The following is a 23,491-nucleotide window of genomic DNA, read 5'->3' on the forward strand; positions in this document are numbered from 1 at the left end:
ATGACAAAGGGATTACTACGCAACATATCGCCCAGGATGGATTGCGACTGGCACAGCTCCTGGGCCTGTATGGTCGAGTTATCATTGTTGCTGACATTGTAGCAGTTGTGGGCCAGGGCAGTGAGGACATAGATCGTAAGGAATATCACGAAAATAAAACAGAATATCAAACGTCCTATATAATATTTTCTAATTTTACCCCATTTTATGTAGAGGAACGAGGAGCACAGCGGATGTTCCAAAATCTCCTTTTGGCCCTCGTCGACGAAGGTGTTCAAATAGCTAATTTCGCGAGGATGGCAATGTTGCAGCAGTTGGCGGAAATCCAGTTCCAATTCCACTTCACGATTGACGGGGTCTTGGGAATGATGCAGAGTTATGGCAGCATCCAATTTCTGGCGAATCATGGCCACAGAGGCTGGGGTTTTACGTGTGATAACATTCAGGGCACTGGTACCCTTTTTCGATTTTGTGGTAACATCTGCTCCGTGATATATCAACATTTCCACACAGGGAGCCAGGCCATCAAGGGCAGCCAAATGCAGTGCGGTAAAGCCATAGATGTCCTTGTGATTGACATTGGCACCCCACTGTATCAGCAGTTCCATAATATCAAAAGCATTTTCCGATTTACCAATGGCGGCATGTAACGGAGTGCGATGATCAAAATCTTCCGCATTCGGATCAGCATTACCATTTCTCAGCAGAGACTCAACACATTCCAAACTGGAGGTACGGGCAGCCAAATGTAAGGCCGTGAAACCACGATGATTTTTCAATTTGGCATCGGCCCCCTTGGCCAGCAGCAGATCCACACACTCCACATTACCCTCATCAGCGGCCAAATGCAAAGCTGTCGACTCTTTTTCGCGAATACAAATCCGTACATTGGGATCCGCACCCGGGGCTCTCAATAATATCTCCAAACATTGGGCATTACCCAAATCCGCTGCCAAATGTATGGCATTTGTACCATTCGGTTTCAGGCTGTTCACATCGGCACCTTCGTTGATAAACAACTGCAGGCATTCCAGGGCATTGGCCCGCACCGCACAATGCAGCAAACTTTCCTCGCAATTGGGCTTCGTCGTATCGATGGATATTTGGGCACCATTATTGATTAAATATTTCGCTGCCTCGGTGCTATTACCAAAGGCCGCACAATGCAGCGGGGTATAACATTTCGGTTGGAAATTAACATTCATGCCCTTTTGGACCAAGAAATTCAATGTTGACAGGCAGCCGCTAAAGGCACCCAAATGCAATGCCGATATACCATTTTGATCACAAAAATTCAATTCCGCCCCAATATCGAGCAGACTTTGCAACAGATCCCATCTCTTCAAGAAGGCCGACCACAAGTAACATAAATTCTTTTCAATTTGTGAGGCAGATTCGAAATGGGTCTTTGTATTATCCCCAATGACATTTCCCTGTTCGATGTCTTCGAAGTAGCGTATACGCCCGGCGGCATTTTTCATTTGATCGATGAGGCTAATGCGCAGCGTATCATTGCATATTTGTACGCTCAGCTCACTGGTGGGTTCTTCGAAACTATCATACATACTGGGTGCACTTTCAGCCGGTGGCGATGGTCCACATTCCATATATTCAAATTCTCCGGGTGTTGGATATTGGGCTTCGATCATAGCATCGGTATTGTTACGCCATCTGACCATTAGATTGGGCGGTATGGATTTTAAGCTGCACGGGCACGGACATGAAAAAGGAAAAAAAAAACAAAAAAAGAGGGGAGGGGTTGAAAAAATAAATTGAGGTTAGGTTTAAGGTTTATATTTTTAAAAATTATTTAAAATAAAGCTGGAGGTTAGTGTGTTAGAAAAGGTATTAAAAAGGGTGTAGTATAAGTTAGTTAACATTTAGATTTGTAAAAAAAAGTGTATCGAAATGAAGACCTTCCGATCTTTTTTGAAAATATCTTCTAAGGGTTTTTATTAAAATATATTGTGGACTTCAAGAAAATATTTATAGGTTTATAGAATATATTCTTCTCTTGGCAGTCCCGCTACTCAGTATCATAAGAAAATCTGTGATATCGAATTCTCCTAAGATCTGAGATATCGTTACCTCTTAAGAAAAAAAAAAATGTCGAAATGGAAAAGTACCCTGTTGTGCCATATAGGTTTCGACCTATATCATCAGCACATCGCATTGCATTTCTAAGACAAAAGGGATTGCTACGCAACATATCACCCAATATGGACTGCGATGAACACAATTTCCGAGGACTATATGGTGGAATTATCATTATTGTTGATTCCGTAGCTGTTGTGGGCCAAGTCGGTTAAGGACATAAATCGTAAGAAATATAACAAAAATTAAATCCGAATATCGAACGTCGTATATAATACATTTCCAATTTTCTTTTATAGATTTCCATAAGAGGTAGAACTTCGGGACTTCTATGGGAATACCTCTATAATAAAACTTGCCGACATGCTAGAGAAAACATATCTGGAAGAGCCCCATTTGCTATCCTATGAGAAGACATTTTGACATCCCTATGAAGAAGTTCTAGTCTGTTAAAAAAAGTCTTTCGGGTCCTTCGAAAAGATGGATTTTTGAACTTCTATAAGGATGCCCTTTTAATAATAGTATAAGAATAACTTCCTGATTTTGTAAGAGTACTCTATACCCAGATTTTTGGTTTTCTATGGTCTATGGTTTTTGGTCTTCTATAGAAAGACCATACAAATATATATTGTAGACTTCCATGAGAAGACCTAATGGACTGGTTTTTAGGTTAAGAAGACCTTTTTTCTATAAGAAGACCTACTGATATTCAATCAGAAGACTTTGGTGTCTTCTCTGAGAAGACCATCTGATCTTCTATGAGAAAAACTTCTAATCTTCTAAGACATGCTAGTCTTTTAGGAGAAGAACTTTTGGTCTGCTATGAGAAGACCTTCTGGTCTTCTAAGAGAAAAATACCTTCTAATCTTCTAAGAGAAGACCTTCTAATCTTCTAAGAGAAGACCTTCTGTCCTGCTACGAAAAGACCTTCTGGTATTCTAAAAACAACCCTTTTGGTATTCTAAGAGAAGACGATCTGGTCATGAGATGAACTTCTGGTCTTCTAAGAGGAGAACCTTTGGGCGTCTATGAAAAGACCTGCTGGTATTCCATTAGAAGATATTCCAATCTTCTAAGAGTAGACTCTCTAACCTTCTAAGAAAAGACCTTCTTTTCTTCCTTGAGCAAACCATCTGGTCTTCTAATGAAAAGAAACTCCACAAGAAGACATACTGGTCTAATATGACAGAATATCATCTTGCCTTCCTTGGCCTTCTGGGCGTCTACGAGAAAATCTGAATTCCGTTTTTTTTTATTTATTTCATTTACCACGATAGAGCTCTCAATATTCCAGCTGAAATTTTGCACACATATTGCTATTACTCCTAGCATGCTTGATAATGAAAATGAGATTTATCGGTCAAGCTTTTGGTATAGCTCCGGTACCCCCAAATAATGGGTATTTTAAAGATTTTAATCACATTTTTCAACCGAATTTACTGTAATTTGCTATTTTGGGTTTTCATTAGAAAGGAAATCTCTCCACGAAATATTGTCAATATGGGTCCACTTTTTAGTGGACCTCCAAAATTTCGATATTTTGAGGAGTTTGGGTACATTTTTCAAGCGAATTAGCTGTAATTTGTTATTTTAGGTTCTCATTGGGTAGAGAATATCCCCACCAAAAATTAAAAACATTGATCCACTTTTTAGGGTAGCTCCCACATAAGCGAACCTCCTAAATTTCGATATTTTTGGGGGTTGGGCACATTTTTGAAGCGAATTGGCTGTAATTTGATATTCTGGGTTCTTACTGGGTAGAGAATATCCCCACCAAAAATTATAAACATTGATCCACTTTTTATGGTAGCCCCCATATAATCGAACCTCCCAAATTTCGATATTTTTCGGTATTGGGCAAAATTTTCAACCGAAGTGAGTGTAATTTGGTATTTTGGGTTCTCATTGGGTGGATAATATCCCCACTAAAAATCATCAACATTGATCCACCTTTTAGGTTAGCCCCCATATAATGGTGCCTCCGAAACTTCGATATTGTGGGAGTTTGAGCACATTTTTCAACCGAATTGGCTGTAATTTGAAATTCTGGGTTCTCACTGTGTAGAGAATATCCCCAACAAAAATTATCAATATTTGTCCACTTTTTAGGGTAGCTCTCATATAAAGGTACCCCCGAAATTTCGATATTTTTAGGAGTTTGGGCACATTTTTCAACCGAATTGGCTGTAATTTGAAATTCTGGGTTCTCACTGTGTAGAGAATATCCCCAACAAAAATTATCAATATTTGTCCACTTTTTAGGGTAGCTCTCATATAAAGGTACCTCCGAAATATTGATATTTTTAGGAGTTTGGGCACATTTTTCAACCGAATTGGCTGTAATTTGAAATTCTGGGTTCTCACTGTGTAGAGAATATCCCCAACAAAAATTATCAATATTTGTCCACTTTTTAGGGTAGCTCTCATATAAAGGTACCTCCGAAATATTGATATTTTTAGGAGTTTGGATACATTTTTTAAGAGAATTGTTTGTAATTTGGTATTTTGGGTTCTCATTGGATGTAAAATCAACCCACCAAAAATTATTAATATTGGTCCACTTTTTAGGATAGCCCCCATATAATTAACGCTCCTCGATATTTTGAGGATTTTCAGCAACTTTTTCAACAAAAATTGATTGTAATTTGGTATATTGGGTTCTCATTGCTTGAAAAATCTCCCTACCAAAAATTATCAATATTGGTCCACTATTTAGGTTAGCCCTCATATAACGTTAGGTCCCAGATTTCGATATTTTGGGGGAGTTTGGATACATTTTTCAAGAGAATTGTTTGTAATTTGGTATTTTGGGTTCTTATTGGACAGCAAATCTTCCCACCAAAAATTATCAATATTGGTCCACTTTTTAGGGTAGCCCCCATATAAAGAAGGTACCTCCGAAATTTCGATATTTTGAGGATTTTCAGCACTTTTTCATCCAAATTGATTGTAATTTGGTATATTGGGTTCTTATGGCGTGAAAAATCTCCCTACCAAAAATTATCAATATTGGTCCACTATTAAGGGTAGCCCTCAGATAACAGTAGGTCCCAGATTCTGATATTTTGGGGAGTTTGAGTAAGTTTTTCTATCGAATTGATTGTAATTTGATATTTTTGATTCTCATTGGGTTGGAAAATCTCCCCAACAAAAATTATACGTTTTTTACTGAATTGTATCTATGTCCACCCTAATATACATTTACTTTTTTTAAATTTACATCGAAATTTCTGGTTGCAAAAAATATTAAATATTGTCTCTCGTTTTTATTTTTGTTTTATCGAACGTGTTTAAATCGCACTTTTTTACCAGATACCCCCACATCAATGTGTATATTCATTCATACGCATACATATGAACCTAAATACACATATGTACATAAATACACATATATGTACATAAATAATAAAATTTATTACATGACCTTGTAACCAAATCCAAGTTCTTAATCTTGTAAAGTGTGTGATGGTGGTAATAACAAGAAAAATTTAAATGGCATCAAGTTTTAGTTGAAATAAATAATAATAACAACAACAACAAAAAACAAGAATCTAAGAAGTGGTAGTTGTATTAAAATTGTGAACATTAAAGTGGGGTATAACAAAAATTTTTTAGAAATTGTTCCAAAAAAATTACAAAACCAGTGAGCGGAGCAGTATAGTCGGACGGGGCCGACCATATGATACCCTACACAACTTCCACGGAACTCTAACTTTCTGCGGATGTTTATTTTGAGCCTGGGCAATATTTCGTGATATTTGCACCCTCTTGCCCGATTAGAGGTCAACAGCACCTCCACCTTACACTGAATATTAATAATATTCAATACATCCCTCCTAATTACTTGTCCAGATTCCCTTTACCGTGGGTTGTGTTGTGATGCTCGGCTTATAATTATGGCCTATAGATCGACTCGAAAAAAACACAAAAAATAAGTCTTCAGTCCACTACATCCCAAAATTATTATCTGATCATCGCCGAAAATACTAGGTGTTGTCCTTGACCACAACTGGAAAAATTCAGAGCGACCAGCGCCATATTTCCGCCCTCTAGTGTGGTAATGGGTTACTAAATAATATCTCAGTACGTAAGCACCTGTAAATATTTAAGTGTAACTCCCACATCTGAGTACGTACGACCATATAATTGGTATCAATTTAAAGGTCAACCACTCCTCTTGAATATACAATCAACTTCTCGGGTCTATGTCCTTCAGGGGTAAATATATAGGTAATAGAATACAAAATTTGTAATTTTTCACACAAAAGTCGGGGTCCATTTGACCCGCTAAATATTGACCGATCCTTATCAAAACAGGCATGCTTATTCTTTGGCCCGATCCCCTTCTCCATGTAAAATTTCATGATGTTTGCGCCATAATTGCGGCCTCTGGAGCGACCAGAAAAACCGACAAAAATTTAGTATTTGGTCCATTTCATCCCCTAAATATTAACCGATCTTTCCCAAAAACAATAGGGGTCTTCATTGGCCAGAACCCATCCTACATGCAAAATTTCGTGAAGATTGGTCCATAACTGTGGCCTGTATCGTGTTTACAAATTATAATGGACAGACGGACGGACGGACACACATGTCTAGATCGACTCAGCTAGTCGAGATATGATCGGTATACTTAAAGGTGGGTCTAGGACCAATATTTCGCGGCGTTACAAACTCTTGGGGCTGCACAAAGCTATAATACCCTGACAACATAGTTGTGTAGGGTATAAAAATGTATATGTCTTCTAAAATTTATTTGCATTCTAAAAAATATTTATATTTTTTATCAAATACAATTTTGGAAATTTTTTAAATCTATTTAATATTTGTTTGTTTTTTAAATTTTTAACCCCCTTATCCAAAATTTATTTTTATGTTGTGTGTCAATATTGTTTTATGCCTTCACTAATTTAGCAATTCAATTATTTTAAATCTTATTTTTATATTCTTAGGATAGAATTAACACACAAATTATTAGAAAATCCCATTAGAACTGGTTTTTCGATAGATCGTAAATTAAAATCTTTATTATATATTTCTTGGAATTGTTTTTGAGCGATGAGGATGATGGTGGTGTTATCTTATGATTGCAATTTAAACCTTTTTACAATTTATTTTCTGAATAAAACAACATATATATAGGGCAACAAAAAATATTAATTAATAGTTAAAAAATAATTTATTAATTATTGAAATTAATTTTGAAATTGAATTTATTAAATGTAAATGATTTACATTAATATTTTTTTACTGCAAATATCAAAAAAAAATCAATATTTTTTTTATTTGAATTGTTCCAATATATTAATTACAAATTATTCGAATAGAAATTATAAATTATCAAATGTATTCAAATTTGTATCTCTATCTCTTCTCTATATCTCTATAAAAATTACGTGTATGTTCGTGATCGCTAATCTTAAAAACTCCTGCACCGTTTTTTACCAAATTGTGAAGCAGCCTCTACGGGGCATGAGGAGTGTTTCTGTGTAGTTTGAAATTCATCTGACAGATGTGGCATTATTTAGTTTTTTTTTTTTTTTGATTTTTTATTAAAATATAAATAAAATTGAAATAGTGTTTGTTTCTATCCACAAAAGTGGTTCGATATCGATAATTTTTTGTAAGGAGATTAGCTATCAATTGAGAATCCAAAACATCCAATTATTCGAAAGAATCCGAAATATAAAAAAAATAATTGGCTGTATTTTTTTTTTTATATTTCGGATTCTTTGAAAAATTTACCCAAACTCCGAATAATGGGGACTACCGTTATATGGGAGCTATTATAAAAAGTGGGACGATTTTTATTTTTTGCAAATAATATTTCATTTTTATACCTTTTACCACAATGTGGTACACAGGTTATTATGTCTTTGTGCATATGTTTGTAACAGGCAAAAGGAAGCGAGATAGACCCATAGTTCCATTTGAGAATATGCTTAGAATCACTATCTGAGTCGATTTATGCATGTCCGTCTGTTGGTGTTAAATTGTAAACAAAGTACAGGTCGCATTTATAATTCGAATTGAATGAAATTTGGCACAGCTCATTTATTTGGCCCAAGGACGAACCCTATTAAAATTGGGAAAAATCGTTTCAGATTTAGATATAGCTCCCATATATATTTTCGTCGAATGATGCAACAAAGTCCCTATATATCTTTCGATTTGAGCCTAGAATGATGTCCGCCAAGTTTCATGAAAATCGGTTCAGATTTAGATATAGCTCCCATATATATTTTCGTCCGATTTAATATAAATGGTGCAGCAAAGACCCTATATATCTTTCGATTTGCACGAAATTTGCCATAGCGTACTGAATAGAGCCTAGAGTGATGTCTGCCAATTTTCCTGAAAATTGGTTCAGATTTAGATATAGCTCACATATATATAGTTTCGCCCGATTTAAAGGTAAATGGTGTACCAAAGTCCCTATATATCTTTCGAGATGCTCGAAATTTAGCACACCGTAATGAATAAGGTCTAGAATGATGTATGTTAAATTTCATGAAAATCGGTTCAGATTTACATTTTAGGTTTGCACCAAAGCCTCTGAAAATAATTCGATTTGCACGAAATTTGGCATAACGTACTGAATTGAGCCTAGAGTGATGTCTGCCAAGTTTCGTGAAAATCGGTTCAGATTTAGACATAGCTCCCATATATATTTTCGTCCGATTTAATGTAAAAGGTGCACCAAAGTCCCTATAAATCTTTCGATTTGCACGAAATTTGGCATAGTGTACTGAATTGAGATTGGAATGATGTCTGCCGTGAAAATCGGTCCAGATTTAGATATAGCTCCCATATATAGTTTCGCCCGATTTAAAGGTAAATGGTCCACCAAAGTCCCTATATATCTTTCGATTTGCACGAAATTTAGCACAGCGTAATGAATAAGGTCTAGAATGATGTATGTTAAATTTCATGAAAATCGGTTCAGATTTCGGTATAGCTCCCATATATACTTTCGTCCTATTCAAGGTAAATGGTACACCAAAGTCCCGATATATATATTTCGATTTGCACGAAATTTGTCATAACGTACTGAATTATGTTTAGAATGATGTGTGGTAAGTTTAGGATCGTTTCAGACTTCTATGTGGCTCTCACATATTCATATATATTCGTCCGATTTTACATAAATGGCGCTCCTAATTTTTGTCCGATTAACACGACATTTTGAACAATCTATCAAATTTGCCCGAATGAAATTAAATTTAATATAGTTTGTAGAAAGACATGCGTATGTTTGCTTCGAGGGAACATTGACATGCAAATGTAAGGATACATATGCGCAACATACCCAAAGTAGTGAAGGGTATCATATAGTTGGCCCAGTCCGACTTTACTTCATTCCTTACTGGTTAATTATTTGTGTTATCTTAATATTATTTTTATACCCTCAGCCTTATGGCCAATCAGGATATATACACTTTGATACGGTGGAAATGTGCCGCATCGAAATATTGGTTTTAAACCCACGTTTCATTGGACCAAATCCGTTTCAGAAAATTTGCAGTTGATTTAGCCATGTCCGTCTGTCTGGCTGGTGCGCACGATAACTCTCGAAAGGAATAATCGATTTCATCCAAACTTTGGGCATCTTAATATTTCTTCCAAACTTAGTTTAAGTTCGAAGATGGCGAATATCGGTCCACTGCTTCTGGTCCCTCCCTCACAAACGGTTTGAAAATTTCAATATATATATAAATCCAATATCAGGCGAATGGAATGTTCGATTTGAACCACATTTTGTACAGCCTATTACCTTTACCAAGCCTAAATCAAGTTTGAAGATGGAACCTATTGGTCCACTCTTTCTGGTAACTCACCCACAAAATGGTCCAAATTGTGCTTAACAATTTATTTTATAGTAAAATGCAAACGGACTATCCGATTTTAACGAAACTTTGTACAACCTATCACCTTTACCAAGCCTAGATCGAGTAGGAAGATGGGACCCATTGGTCCACTCCTTCTGGTACCTTCCCCAAATTTTTCAATATTTACAAATTGAATATCAGGCAAATGGAACGTCCGATTTGAAACATGCTTTTCACAAGAAGGACACATTGGTCCAATTCTTCTGGTATCTAACACACAAATGATCAACATCCTTCGCAAACCATAGGGTGAGGGTATATATCTGTCGGCAACACCGACTGACACTTTTTTACTTGTTATATACTATACAATTATTGTTAATATTTTTTTATTTATTTGTAGTATTTAGAATATTATATTTTTTAATTTTATTTTTTTTAATTGGAAGTATTTTTTATACCCTACACAACTATGTTGTCAGGGTATTACAGCTTTGTGTAGCCCCAAGAGTTTGTAACGCCGCGAAATATTGATCCTAGACCCACCTTTAAGTATACCGATAGTCATATCTCGACTAGCTGAGTCGATCTAGACATGTGTGTCCGTCCGTTCGTCCGTCCATTATAATTTGTAAACACGATACAGGCCATAGTTATGGACCAATCTTCACGAAATTTTGCATGTAGGATGGGTCCTGCCAATGAAGACCCCTATTGGCAAAGATCAGTTAAAATTTAGAGGATGAAATGGACCAAATACTTAATTTTTGTCGGTCGCAATTATGGTCCAAACACTGCAAATTTTTGCATGGAGAAGTGGATCGGGCCAGAGAATAAGCATGCCTGTTTTGATAAAGATCGGTCAATATTTAGCGGGTCAAATGGACCCTGACTTTTGTGTGAAAAATGACAAAATGTGTATTCCATAGGGAATATATTTACTCCTGAAACACATAGAAGTTGATAGTATATCCAAGAGGAGTGCTTGTCCATTAAATTGATACCAATTATATGGTCGTATGTACTCGGATGTGGGAGTTACACTTCAAAATATTTATACGTACTCAGATATTTTTTAGTAACCCATTACCAATCTAGAGTGCGGAAATATAGCGTGGATCGCTTTGAAACTTTTTATGAGGATCCAGTTATGATCAAGGATAATGCCTATAACTTTTGGTAATGAGCAGATTATAATTATGGAATGAAGTGGACCGAATATTTAATTTTTTGTGTTTTCTTTTTCGAGTCGATGCCAATAATAGGCCGAACATCACAAAACAAACCCACGATGAAGGGAATCTGGACAATTAATTAGAAAGGCTGTACTGAATATTAGTAATATTCGGAAAAATATGTCAGTGTAAGGAAGACGTTCTGTTGAACTCCAAACGGGCTCTAGGTGGCAAATATCACGAAATATTGCCCAGGCTTGGAATAAACATGCGAAGAAACTTAGAGTTCCATGGTAGTTGTGTAGGGTATTGTATTGTCGGCCCCGTCCGACTATACTGCTCCGCTCACTGGTTTTATTTAAATTTTTTTTCTAAAATATATTTAGAATCTATTTATTTTTAATGTAATATATTTGTATAATTTATTTTTTTTTTTAATATATTTTCAATTTTTTTTTTTGATTTTTATTTTGTTGTTAAATTTTAATATTTTTTTTTATTTAATTTTATTGCTATTTTTGTATGGAATTTTATTTTTATGAAATGGTAATTTAACCATGGAACATTTTCACTTTCGCCATATTTTATTGTAATTTTTTTTTTATTTAAATTTCAAATCAAATTTTGTGATTTGATAGATTTGATTAATATTTGAATTTCAAATATTAATTTGAATTTCAAATCAAGTTTTATGATTTGATAGATTTGATTAATATTCACACACCATAAAAAATTTAAAAATTTGCCAAATTTTTGTATTCAATCAAATTACAACAACAATATATAGTAACATTATAGATTGACGGTCAAGTAGAGATGTTTAAGTTTTTTTTTTTTTTTTTTTTTGAATAAAAATAGTAGAGTAGAGGAAATGACAAAATTTATGCCCAATTCTAAATTTAGTCGAGGAATTGAATTTATTTTTTTGTTAATTTAATTTTTGTTGTTATAACACTACACAAAAATCTACACTACTGAGTGAATTGGTGGTTGGTTGCAGGTGAAAGGCTCAATTTAAATTTGAAAATAAAAAAAAAACTTGATAATAAAAAACAAAATAAATAATTGAACACTATACATTGATTCAAGCCATATCCATGGATGCTCCCAATGCGATAAAGTATGTTCTAATTTCATTTCAGTATTAAATTAACAAAAACAAAAAAAATAATACACACTGAAATTACAATAACAACAACACACAACTTTACTTTTTTTGTTTTTTTTTTTGGTTTTGGTTTTGCTTTGTTTATTTGTTTTCAAAATTTTCAAATTTCAATTCAAATTATTTTTTGGGAATAAATTCTCACAGAATGAATTTTTAGCGTAGTTATTTTTTCTTGAATTTATTTTGTATATATATATTTTTAGAATTTTTATTTAAATTTGAAATATATTTTCTTTTTTTTTCATTAATTCATCGTCACCAAAAAATTCTGATTCTGCGTTGGCGCATTTTATTTATTTATTTTTTTTTTTTCTTGTTCCGTCATGTGATGACCCGTTTCGCGTATTTCCGTTTTCTAGACATTTTCCAACGACCGTTTCATTTGTTAGTTTCAAATCAACTGATTTTGAATTCTGGTAAAATTTTGTTTTAATTTTTTAACGATCGAGTGGTGGTGGGTAGCCTTACTCAGCCGGTGTGCTCAATTCTCTCAGCTGAGATTGGATCAGTAATTTTTTTTTTTGCAAATTTAGTAACAACAACAAGTAAACCTCACAAAAATCTAAACCCCAAGAATCAACACCAAAAACTCAACCAACCAGCCAGCCAGCCACGCCAACTGTCGGTCGATCGATCGATCGATCGCGTTTGATGGTTAAACAAATCTGAGAGCCAGACAAACAACCAGTCAGCCACCAAACACGTATTTCAGTTGACAAGTAACGGGCGAACCAAGTGTTTTTTTTTTTTTGGCCCAAAACACACACACACAGAGATCGACAGACAAGCTGGCACAAAAATCTGGCTTAAATGAGACACATGTGTATGTATGTATGTTTATGCGTACATATGCCCCTAGATAATAATTTATCTTGTGCCAAAAATAAATCATCAATAAAAATTAACACCTCCAAAAAAAAAAATTGTCATATAGGTCCAAAATTGTCTAGAGATAAAAGCACAAATTTCTCCAAATCGATATTTGAATGGCAGATCCCAAAAAAAAAAAAAAAACTACATAAACTTGAGGCCAAAAAGTAAAAATTTATTCTTCAGCTGCTGCGGATGGGGGTGATGATGGCATACATCTCTCCCCCTCCCTCCCTCTCTCTCTCTCTATCTCTCTTTGTAAAGAGTCCAGCTGACTTGCCTTGCCTATCCTGAGGTCCAAAATCGTCTAGAGATAAAAGCAAAAATTTCTCCGTCGATATTTGAATGGCAGTTCCAAAAAAAATTAACTACATAAACTTGAGACCAAAAAGTCAACGGTCATTCTGAAGCTGCTGCAGAATGGGGTGATGATGGCATACATCTCTCCCTCTCTCTCTCTCTCTCTCTCTCTCATTGTAAAGAGTCCAGCTGACTTGCCTTGCCTATCCTGAGGATATCTGGCAAACAAATATCGACTACAGTAGATATCGGGTATAAGAAACTCAAAAAAGCCGGAGATTTCTTTCTTATATGCGTTTTTATACCCTTCACCACACTGTGGTACAGGGTATTATGTCTTTGTGCATATATTTGTAACAGGCAAAAATAATCGAGATATACCCATGGTTCCTTTTGAGAATATGCATAGAATCACTTTCTGAGTCGATTTACGCATGTCCGTCTGTCCGTCCGTCCGTCCGTCCGTCTGTCCATGTTAAATTGTAAACAAAGTACAGGTCGCATTTATGATCCGAATTGGATGAAATTTGGCATAGGTCACTTATTTGGCCCAAGGACGAACCCTATTGAAATTGGGAAAAATCGGTTCAGATTTAGATATAGCTCCCATATATATATTTAACCGATTTAATGTAAACAGTCCCTATATAACTTTCGATTTGCACGAAATTTAGTACAGCCTAATCATTTAGGTCTAGAATGATGTCTGCCAAGTTTCGTGAAAATCGGTCCAGATTTAGATATAGCTCCCATATATAGTTTCGTCCGATTTCATGTAAATGGTGCCCCAAAGTCCCTATATATCTTTTGATTTGCACGAAATTTGGCATAAAGTACTGAATTAAGCCTAGAGTGATGTCTGCCAAGTTTCGTGGAAATCGGTCCAGATTTAGATATAGCTCCCATATATAGTTTCGTCCGATTTCATGTAAATGGTGCCCCAAAGTCTCTATATATCTTTCGATTTGCACGAAATTTGGCATAACGTACTGAATTGAGTCTAGAATGGTGTCTGCCCAGTTTCAAGAAAATCGGTCCAGATTTAGATATAGCTCCCATATATAGTTTCGTCCGATTTCATGTAAATGGTGCCCCAAAGTCCCTATATATCCTTCGATTTGCACGAAATTTGGCATAACGTACTTAATTGGGCCTAGAATGATGTCTGCCAAGTTTCATGAAAATCGGTCCCGATTTAGATATAGCTCACATATATAGTTTCGTCCGATTTAATGTAAATGGGGCCCCAAAGTCCCTATATATCTTTCGATTAGCACGAAATTTGGTACAGCCTAATCATTTAGGTCTAGAATGATGTCTGCCAAGCTCCGTGAAAATCGGTCAAGATTTAGATATAGCTACCATATATAGTTTCGTCCGATTTCATGTAAATTGTGACCAAAATCCATATATATCTTTCGATTTGCACGAAATTTGGCATAACGTACTGAATTGAGCCTAGAGTTATGTCTGCCAAGTTTCGTGAAAATCAGTCCAGATTTAGATATAGCTCCCATATATAGTTTCTTCCGATTTCATGTAAATTGTGCACCAACATCCATATATATCTTTCGATTTGCCCGAAATTTTGCACAACGTACTGAATTGAGCCTAGAGTGATGTCTGCCAAGTTTCGATAAAGTCGGTTCATATTTCTATATAGCTCCCACATATAGTTTCGTCCGATTTCATGCAAATGGTTCACCAAAGTCGCTATATATCTTTCGATTTGCACGAAATTTGGCATAACGTACTGAATTGAGCCTAGAGTGATGTCTGCCTTGTTTCGTGAAAATCGGTCCAGATTTAGATATAGCTCCATTTTATTATAGATTGATTTTATGTAATTGACGCAGCAAGGAACCAATAGGAACAAAACGTTCTAAAGTTAGTATAACCTAACCTGTGACAAGTTTGTTTGAAATCGCTTAATATGTGGATATAGCTTACATATATTTTTTCGCCCGATATCAAGCAAATTGGGCATCATACTCCTCATGTTAGTCAGATTGACATCAAATTTTGCACAACGTACAAAATTGAGCATAGAATTACGTAGTTGCGTTTTCTAGAAGTACAGACATAGTCAACCGGATGACCTATTTATATTTGTTTGAAGTCGATTTACACACTTTATGGACAAATCTAGGTAGATTCACATTTAGATAAATATCACATATTTTATTTCATCCAATTTCATGTTAATAGTCCTGTTTAATGTACCCATAGTGGTGAAGGGTATCCTAGAGTCGGCCCCGTCCGACTTTACTACTTTCCTTACTGGTTTTCTTATATGGAATTATCGTGTATAAGAAAGTATAAGCTCGGTGTTTTTGATAATCTTTCTTATATGCGATTTTTTCTTATATGAGATGTGTTTATATCCGATATCTACTGTAGCTTCAAAATGTATACAATTTTTTTTCGAACCTCGAATAACATACTTCGAAAGCAATGGCAAATTTCAAACCTTTTTATGTTATTTCGATTAATTTAGTTCTATTAATAGGCTCGAAGGACCAAATGTTGAGAATAAACATTGAGAAACACGATAGAGATTGCAATATTTATGATACAACTATTTTTGAATTTTGCAACAACAATTCTAGTACTCTTAGGATGTTTGGTATTGCAAATGGGATATTTCGGTCCACGTTTTGGTGTAGCCCCACCAATATAACGGAAAACCCCCAGTATTACATATTTTTGGGGATTTTGGCCACGTTTTTTTCGATTAGGCTGTAATTTGATATTTTGCGTTCTCATTGTATAAAACATATCCCTACCAAAAGTTATTAATATCGAAGCAAGTTTCAGGATAGTCCCATATTATCGGACCCCCTAGTATTCGGTATTTTGGGGATTTTGGAGACATTTTCCAACAGATTTGCCTGTATTTTGGTATTTTGCGTTCTCATTGGCTGTCAAATCTCCGTACCGAAAATGATTAACATTGAACCCAGATTCAGGATAGCCCCCCATATAACAGTACCCCCCAATATTATTTTGGGAATTTTGGACATTGGCTGAAAATTGGTATTTTGTATTCTCATTGGGTGTCAAATCTCCGTACCAAAAATTATTAATATCGAAGCAAGTTTCAGGATAGCCCCATATTATCGGACCCCCTAGTATTCGGTATTTTGGGGATTTTGGAGACATTTTCCAACAGAATTGGCTGTATTTTGGTATTTTGCGTTCCCATTGGCTGTGAAATCTACGTACCGAAAATGATTAACATTGAACCCAGATTCAGGATAGCCCCCATATAACAGTACCCCCCAATATTCGGTATTTTGCGAAGTTTGGAGACGTTTTTCAGCCGAATTGGCTGTAAATTGGTATTTTGTATTCTCATTGGGTGTCAAATCTCCGTACCAAAAATTATTAATATCGAACCAAGTTTCAGGGTAGACCCCATACTACGGTACCGCCCGATATTCGATATTTTGGGGATTTTGGACATGTTTTTTTTTTCTACCGAATAGGCTGTAATTTGGTATTTTGCGTTCTCGTTGACTGTCAAATCTCCTTGCCAAAATTATTAATATCGACCCTAGTTTCTTTCAGGATAGCACCCATATGACGGAACCCCCTAGTATTCGGTATTTTGGGGATTTCAGATATTTTTTTTTCAACCTAATTGGCTGTGATTTTGTATTTTACGTTCTCACATAGTCCTACCAAAGATTATTACTATTAATGCAAGTTTCAGGATAGCCCACATATAACGGAACCACCCATTATTCGATATTTTGGGGATTTTGGACACGTTTATTCAACCGAATTGGCTGTAATTTTGTATTTTGCGTTCTCATTGTATAACACATCTCAGCCCCAAAAATTATTAATATCGAACCGAGTTTCAGGGTAGCCCCCATATAGCGGTACCCTCCAATTTTCGGTATTTTGGGCATTTTTGGACATGTTTTTTCATCCGAATTGCCTGTAATTTGTGTTCTCATTGGGTGTCAAATCTCACTGCCAATATCGAACCAAGTTTCAGGGTAGCCCCCATACAACGGTACCCCCCAATATTCGGTATTTTGGGGATTTTGGACAAATTTTCCGACCAAATTGTCTGTAAATTGGTATTTTGCGTTCTCATTGTATAACACTCAGCCATACTAAAAAGTATTAATATCGACCCAAGTTTCAGGGTAGCCCTCATACCGCCCCAATATTCGGTATTTTGGGGATTTTGAATTCGTTTCTCAACCGAATTGGCTATAATTTTGTATTTTGCATTCTCATTGTATAACACTCAGCCATACTAAAAATTATTAATATCGAACCAAGATTCAGGGTAGCTTCCATATAAAGGTACCACCCAATATTCGGTATTTTGGAGATTTGTTACACGATTTTCAACCGAGAAGGCTGTAATTTGGCATTTTGGGTTCTCATTATATAACAAATATCCGTAATAAAAATTGTTAGTATTGAACCAAGTTGCAGGGTAGCACCCATGTAACGCTACCCGCCAATATTCGATATTTTTGGAGATTTTGGACATGTTTTCAATCGAATTGACTGTAAATTGGTATTTTTGATTCTTATTGGATAGGAAATCTTTTTACCAACAACTTGGGCATATATAGGCCCATTTTTTTTTTGAATCATACATCCGTCGATTTATGCACATCCGTCGGCCCTTTGTTCCGTTATTGTAAACTTGTAAACAATGTACAGATCGCATTTATGATTCGATTTGGATGAATATTGGTACAACTCATTTATATGGCCCAACGATGAACCCCTTTTTTGAAATTGCTGAAAATCGGTTCAGATTTATATATAACTCCCCAATATATTTTCGTCCGATTTTAGGTAAATGGTGCACTAAATCCCCTATATTCCCTTCGATTTGTACGAAATTTTGCATAGCGTACTGAATTGAGTATAGAATGTCATGTCTTAAGTTTTGTGAAAATCGGTTCAGATTTAGATATAGCTTTCATACATAGTTTCTTCCGATTTTACGTAAAAGAAATACTAAACTCCCAAGAATTGTCCGATTCAGACGAAATTTGGAATATCGGATCATATTGAGTTTATAATGATGTGTGTTAAGTTTCGTTGAAATCGATTCAGATTTAGATATAGCTCGCATATATAATTTCGGCCGATTTGATGTAAATAATGCACCAAACTCCCAAATTTTTAACCGATTGAGATCAAATTTGGCGTAGCGTACTGAATTGAGTATAGAATGGCATGTGTTAAGTTTCGTTGAAATCGGTTCAGATTTAGATATAGCTGCCATATATAATTTCGTCAGAGTTTCCTAAGAGTTTTTCGATTAAGACGAAATTTGGAATGCCGTTTCATATTGAGTATATAATGATGTGTGTTAAGTTTCGTTGAAATCGGTTCAGATTAAGATATAGCTCCCATATATAATTTCGTACGATTCGATGTAAATAGTCCAACAAACTTCCAATTTTTAGCCGATTGAGACGAAAATTGAGACTAGAATGATGATTACTTAGTTTCGTTGTAATCGGTTCAGATTTTAATATAGCTGCCATATATAATTTCATCAGATTTTATGAAAAAAAAATGGCCACAAAACTCCCAAGATTTGTCCGATTCCGACGAAATTTGGAATACCGCATCAAATAGTGTTTATAATGATGTGTGCAAAGTTTCGTTGAAATCGGTTTAGATTTAGATATAGCTCCCATATATATTTTTGTCCGATTCGATGTAAATATACTCCTCCAAACTCCTAATTTTTTATACGATTGAGACGAAATTGAGCATATCGTACTGAATAGATTATAAAATTATGTGTACCTAGTTTCGTGAAAACCGGTACAGATTTAGATATAGCTCCCATATATATTTTTGTCCGATTCTATATAAAGGTTTGTCCGATTCAGACGAAATTTGAAATACCGTACAATAAATTCAAATTAAGTGGATTTTCTAGAAATTATATAAATATTATATATTTTTTTTCATTTCACATATTGTTTATGTGAAATATTAGATTTGGAATATTTTTCGGGACTGGATAATTTCTAAGAACTCTTCATTTATCTCATTCATTATAATAATAAATGGTTTGGATTTGTTTTATTATATATTAATTTGTGGTTTAATTCCACGAAAAATATTGAAAACAAAAATATCCAAAATAGATAAATTGCTATATTATTTGATATTGTTATTGTGTATATCCGTCTGGGATGTAGCCAGTTTGTTTAATTTCGGAGAGAGTTGTTTTTTTATTAATATTTTTTTTTTATTAAATATCAGTTTGTTTAAATTTATTATTAACGTAGATATACATCCAATTATGAATGCTTGGATTATTTTGAATGACAAGTCTGTGTGGACTTTGTTTTTTTCTGATTTATTGACAAATTCCCAAAAAAAAAAACAAATGATTCATGGGGTCGCTTCTTTATATCTCCCTTTCTCTCATTCTCTCTCTCTCTCTCTCCCTCTATACTCCCCCATTGACAGGTAACTTAATTTTCTGATCAGACTCTAATCATATGATTTAACAAATGATAATATTGTAAATATATAATTTTTTATTTGTTGTTGTTGTTTTTTTTTTTAGATTTTTGGAATCTTCTTCACAGTGACAAATGTGTAAATTAAATAAAAATAATATGGGGAAGGGAATAATTAATTATTTGTTATAACAATTTGAAAATATATCTAAAGAGAGAGAGGGAGAGAGGGATTTCTGAGTTTTTTTGCGTAGTAAAAAATGAACGGAAAGAAGGAAATTTGAAAGAAGGATCAAATCGGACAAAAATATATATGGGTAGATCTGAATCGATTTCAACGAAACTTAGCACACTTCATTCTTGTCTCAAATTAGTACGCTATGTTCAATTTCGTGTAAATTGAAAGAAATTTAGAGGCTTAAAATATTCTTTAATAAATCCACGCCTTCGGTTGGTCCTTTAAAATATTCTTTAATAAATCCACGCCTTCAGTTGGTCCTGAAACATACATATGGGAGCTATATCTAAATCTGAATCGATTTCAACAAAACATAGCACACATCATTCTAGACTCAATATAATACCCTATGTACAATTTCGTGTAAAAAATATCTATGGGAGCTATATAAAAATATGAATCGATTTTAACGAAACTTGGCACACATCATTCTACACTGAATTTAAGACCCTATACAAAATTTCGTGGAAATCGAGTGAAATGTCGAGGCTTTGGTGCACCATTTACAGAAAATCGGATGAAAATATCTATGGGAGCTATATCTAAATCTGAACCGATTTCAACATAACTTAGCACACATCATTCTAGACTCAAAATAATACCCAATGTACAATTTCGTGTAAATCGAAAGAAATTTAGGGGCTTTTATCCACCATTTACATAAAATCGGATAAAAATATCTATGAGAACTTTATCTAAATCTGAATCGATTTCAGCGAAACTTAATACATGCCATTCTGGACTTAATTTAGTACGCTATGCAAAATTTCGTCTCAATCGAATATATATTGGGAGTTTGGTGCACCATTTACATAAAATCGGATGAAAATATCTATGGGAGCTATATCTAAATCTGATTCGATTTCAACAAAACTTAGCACACATCATTCTAGACTGAATTTAATATCCTATGCAAAATTTCGTGTAAATCGAGAGAAATGTCGGGGCTTTTAACGAAACTTGGCACACATCATTCTAGACTGAATTTAAAATCCTATGCCAAATTTTGTGTAAATCGGCAGAAATGTCGGGGATTTGGTGCACCATTTACAGAAAATCGGATGAAAATATATATGGGAGCTATATGTAAATTTGAACCGATTTCCACGAAACTTAATACATGCCATTCGGGACTTAATTTAGTACGCTATGCAAAATTTCGTGTAAATCGAGAGAAATGTTAGAGGCTTTGATGCACCATTTACATAAAATCGGATAAACATATCTATGGGAGCTCTATCTAAATCTAAATCAGGAGAATTTTTCTCTCAAACACCCCAAGATCGGCCTCATCTGCTTGCGCAAGTACCCATGCTTCTGATCCATATAATAGCACGGGTAGTATCAGCGTCTTGTAAAGTGTTAGTTTGGTCTGGCGGGAGGTGGCCTTGTTTCTAAACTGCTTACTTAGACCATAGTAGCATCTGTTGGCCATCACAATCCTTCTCCGAATTTCAAAACTGATGTCATTTGTTTTCTTTATGGCGGTACCAAGGTATATAAAGTCTTTAACTAGCTCGAAGCTGTAGTTCTCAAGTTCCACAGTTGGTCCGAGTCTACTGGACGTCTTTCGCGTTGATACCATCAGCTTGGTCTTCTCGCCTTTTACTGCCTGACCCACTTTGGCAGACTCCTTTTGAATTTGTTCAAAGGTGGCTGTTACCGCTCGCAATGTTCGACCCATTATATCAATGTTATCGGCGTAGGCGAGTAACATGTGTTGTTTCGTGTACAGAGTGCTATTTCTGTTCACCTTTGCGTCTCGTATGACCTTTTCCAGTAGGATGTTAAAAAGATCACACGACAAACTGTCACCTTGTCTGAATCCTCGTTCGGTATTGAAGGGCTCCGATAGGTCCTTTCCTACTTTAACTGCTGACCTTGTGCCACTTAAAGTTTGGTGCACCATTTACATAAAATCGGATGAAAATATATATATGGGAGCTATACGTAAATTTCAACCGATTTCCACGAAACTTAACACATACCATTCTAGACTCATTTTAATAGAAAACAAATCGGAAATTATTAAGTAATGATATATATTATAGGAAAAAAAAATCATAAAATTTTTAGGAACAAAATTCTTAAAATACTTGGAACAGATTTTTCTGTAAAGAAAAGTATAATTTCAATTAAAGAACACAATTGATAATCTACTATAGACTTATTTTTCCATTTAGAAAAAAACTGATCCTTACTTAAAACATTCCTAAACTACTGGAAACTGATATTCACTTTAGGAAAACAATTCCTAAATTATGAAGGATTGGACAAAAAAGCCTTATACAGACTTTTCTCAAAGAAAAATATTTCTAAGTTATTGAACTGATTCTTTATTTAATAAAAAAAATTCTAAACTTCTAAAATTATTTTTTGCCTAATATATTTTTCTTTTAGGAACAAATTTCGTAATTACTGAATAGACAGAATTTTACAATTAATTAAAATATAAACAGCTGCTCATAAATCGATATTAGTACAAATGCATCCTTCCTTATGCACTTGCACTTATTCCTTATTTAATAAAACAAATTTTAGAACCTGGGTTTTGACTTGTTTCCTAATATTTTTTTGTCTTTTAGGAAATAATTTCTTAATTACTAAATAGACAGAAAATACTATTTAGAACGAATTAAAATACAAACAGCTGAACATAAATCGATATTCGTACAAATGCATCCTAAAGGTTTTTTTTAAGTAATTCTAAATAGTATTTTCTGTCTTCTCAGAAATTAAGAAATTATTTCCTAAAAGTTAAACTTATTCCTTATTTAATAAAACAAATTCTAGAATTTAGATTTTCCTAATATATTTAGTTTTTCCTAATATATATTCCTTTTAGGAAACAATTTCGTAATTACGGAATAGATAGAAAATACTGTTTAAAATTAATTAAAATACAAACAGCTGATCATAATTCGACATTCTAACAAATGCATCCTAAAAGTATGCTTTATATATTGGAATATTGAAACATGAAATACAATTTTTGTGTATATTAATTTTAAAAATATTTCATTATAGAAATTTTCCTTTAAATTCAAAATTATTGATTTTTGTTTTGTTTTGCTTTGTCGTACATACATACTTACCGATTTGTATTATTCCCGGCCAATGGCTGTTCAGCATCACTTTTGGTCACCACACTAATGGAGCGTGTCATACGTCTCGGTTTGGCTGAACCCTCTTTGTAACCAAGATTCTCCATGGCTAATTGCACTTGGCATACAGCGACGACGACGACAACAATCGGCAATATTTGCAATGAACGACCGACCTTCTCTCAACGTAACTCGAATTCTTTTGATGCATTCAAAATCAATTGAAATTTAAGTCGAGGTGTCTGT

General features: G+C 34.5%; 1 protein-coding gene across 1 annotated transcript; it reads right to left on the minus strand.

Annotated features, from left to right (window-relative positions):
- Nucleotides 1-5: 5 nt before the first annotated feature.
- On the minus strand, nt 6-23,358 carry LOC133322861 (transient receptor potential channel pyrexia-like; the record flags this gene model as incomplete). Its single annotated transcript, XM_061531815.1, has 2 exons — nt 23,237-23,358; nt 6-1,704 (listed from the first exon to the last, which is right to left on the minus strand). Coding segments are annotated over exons 1-2 (1,815 nt in total), but the record flags the coding sequence as incomplete, so codon positions are not given.
- Nucleotides 23,359-23,491: the final 133 nt, after the last annotated feature.

Source organism: Musca vetustissima, unplaced genomic scaffold (genome assembly GCF_032173495.1).
Source record: "Musca vetustissima isolate MV318-11 ecotype Yass unplaced genomic scaffold, APGP_CSIRO_Mvet_v1 utg69995, whole genome shotgun sequence".
NCBI lineage: Eukaryota > Metazoa > Arthropoda > Insecta > Diptera > Muscidae > Musca > Musca vetustissima.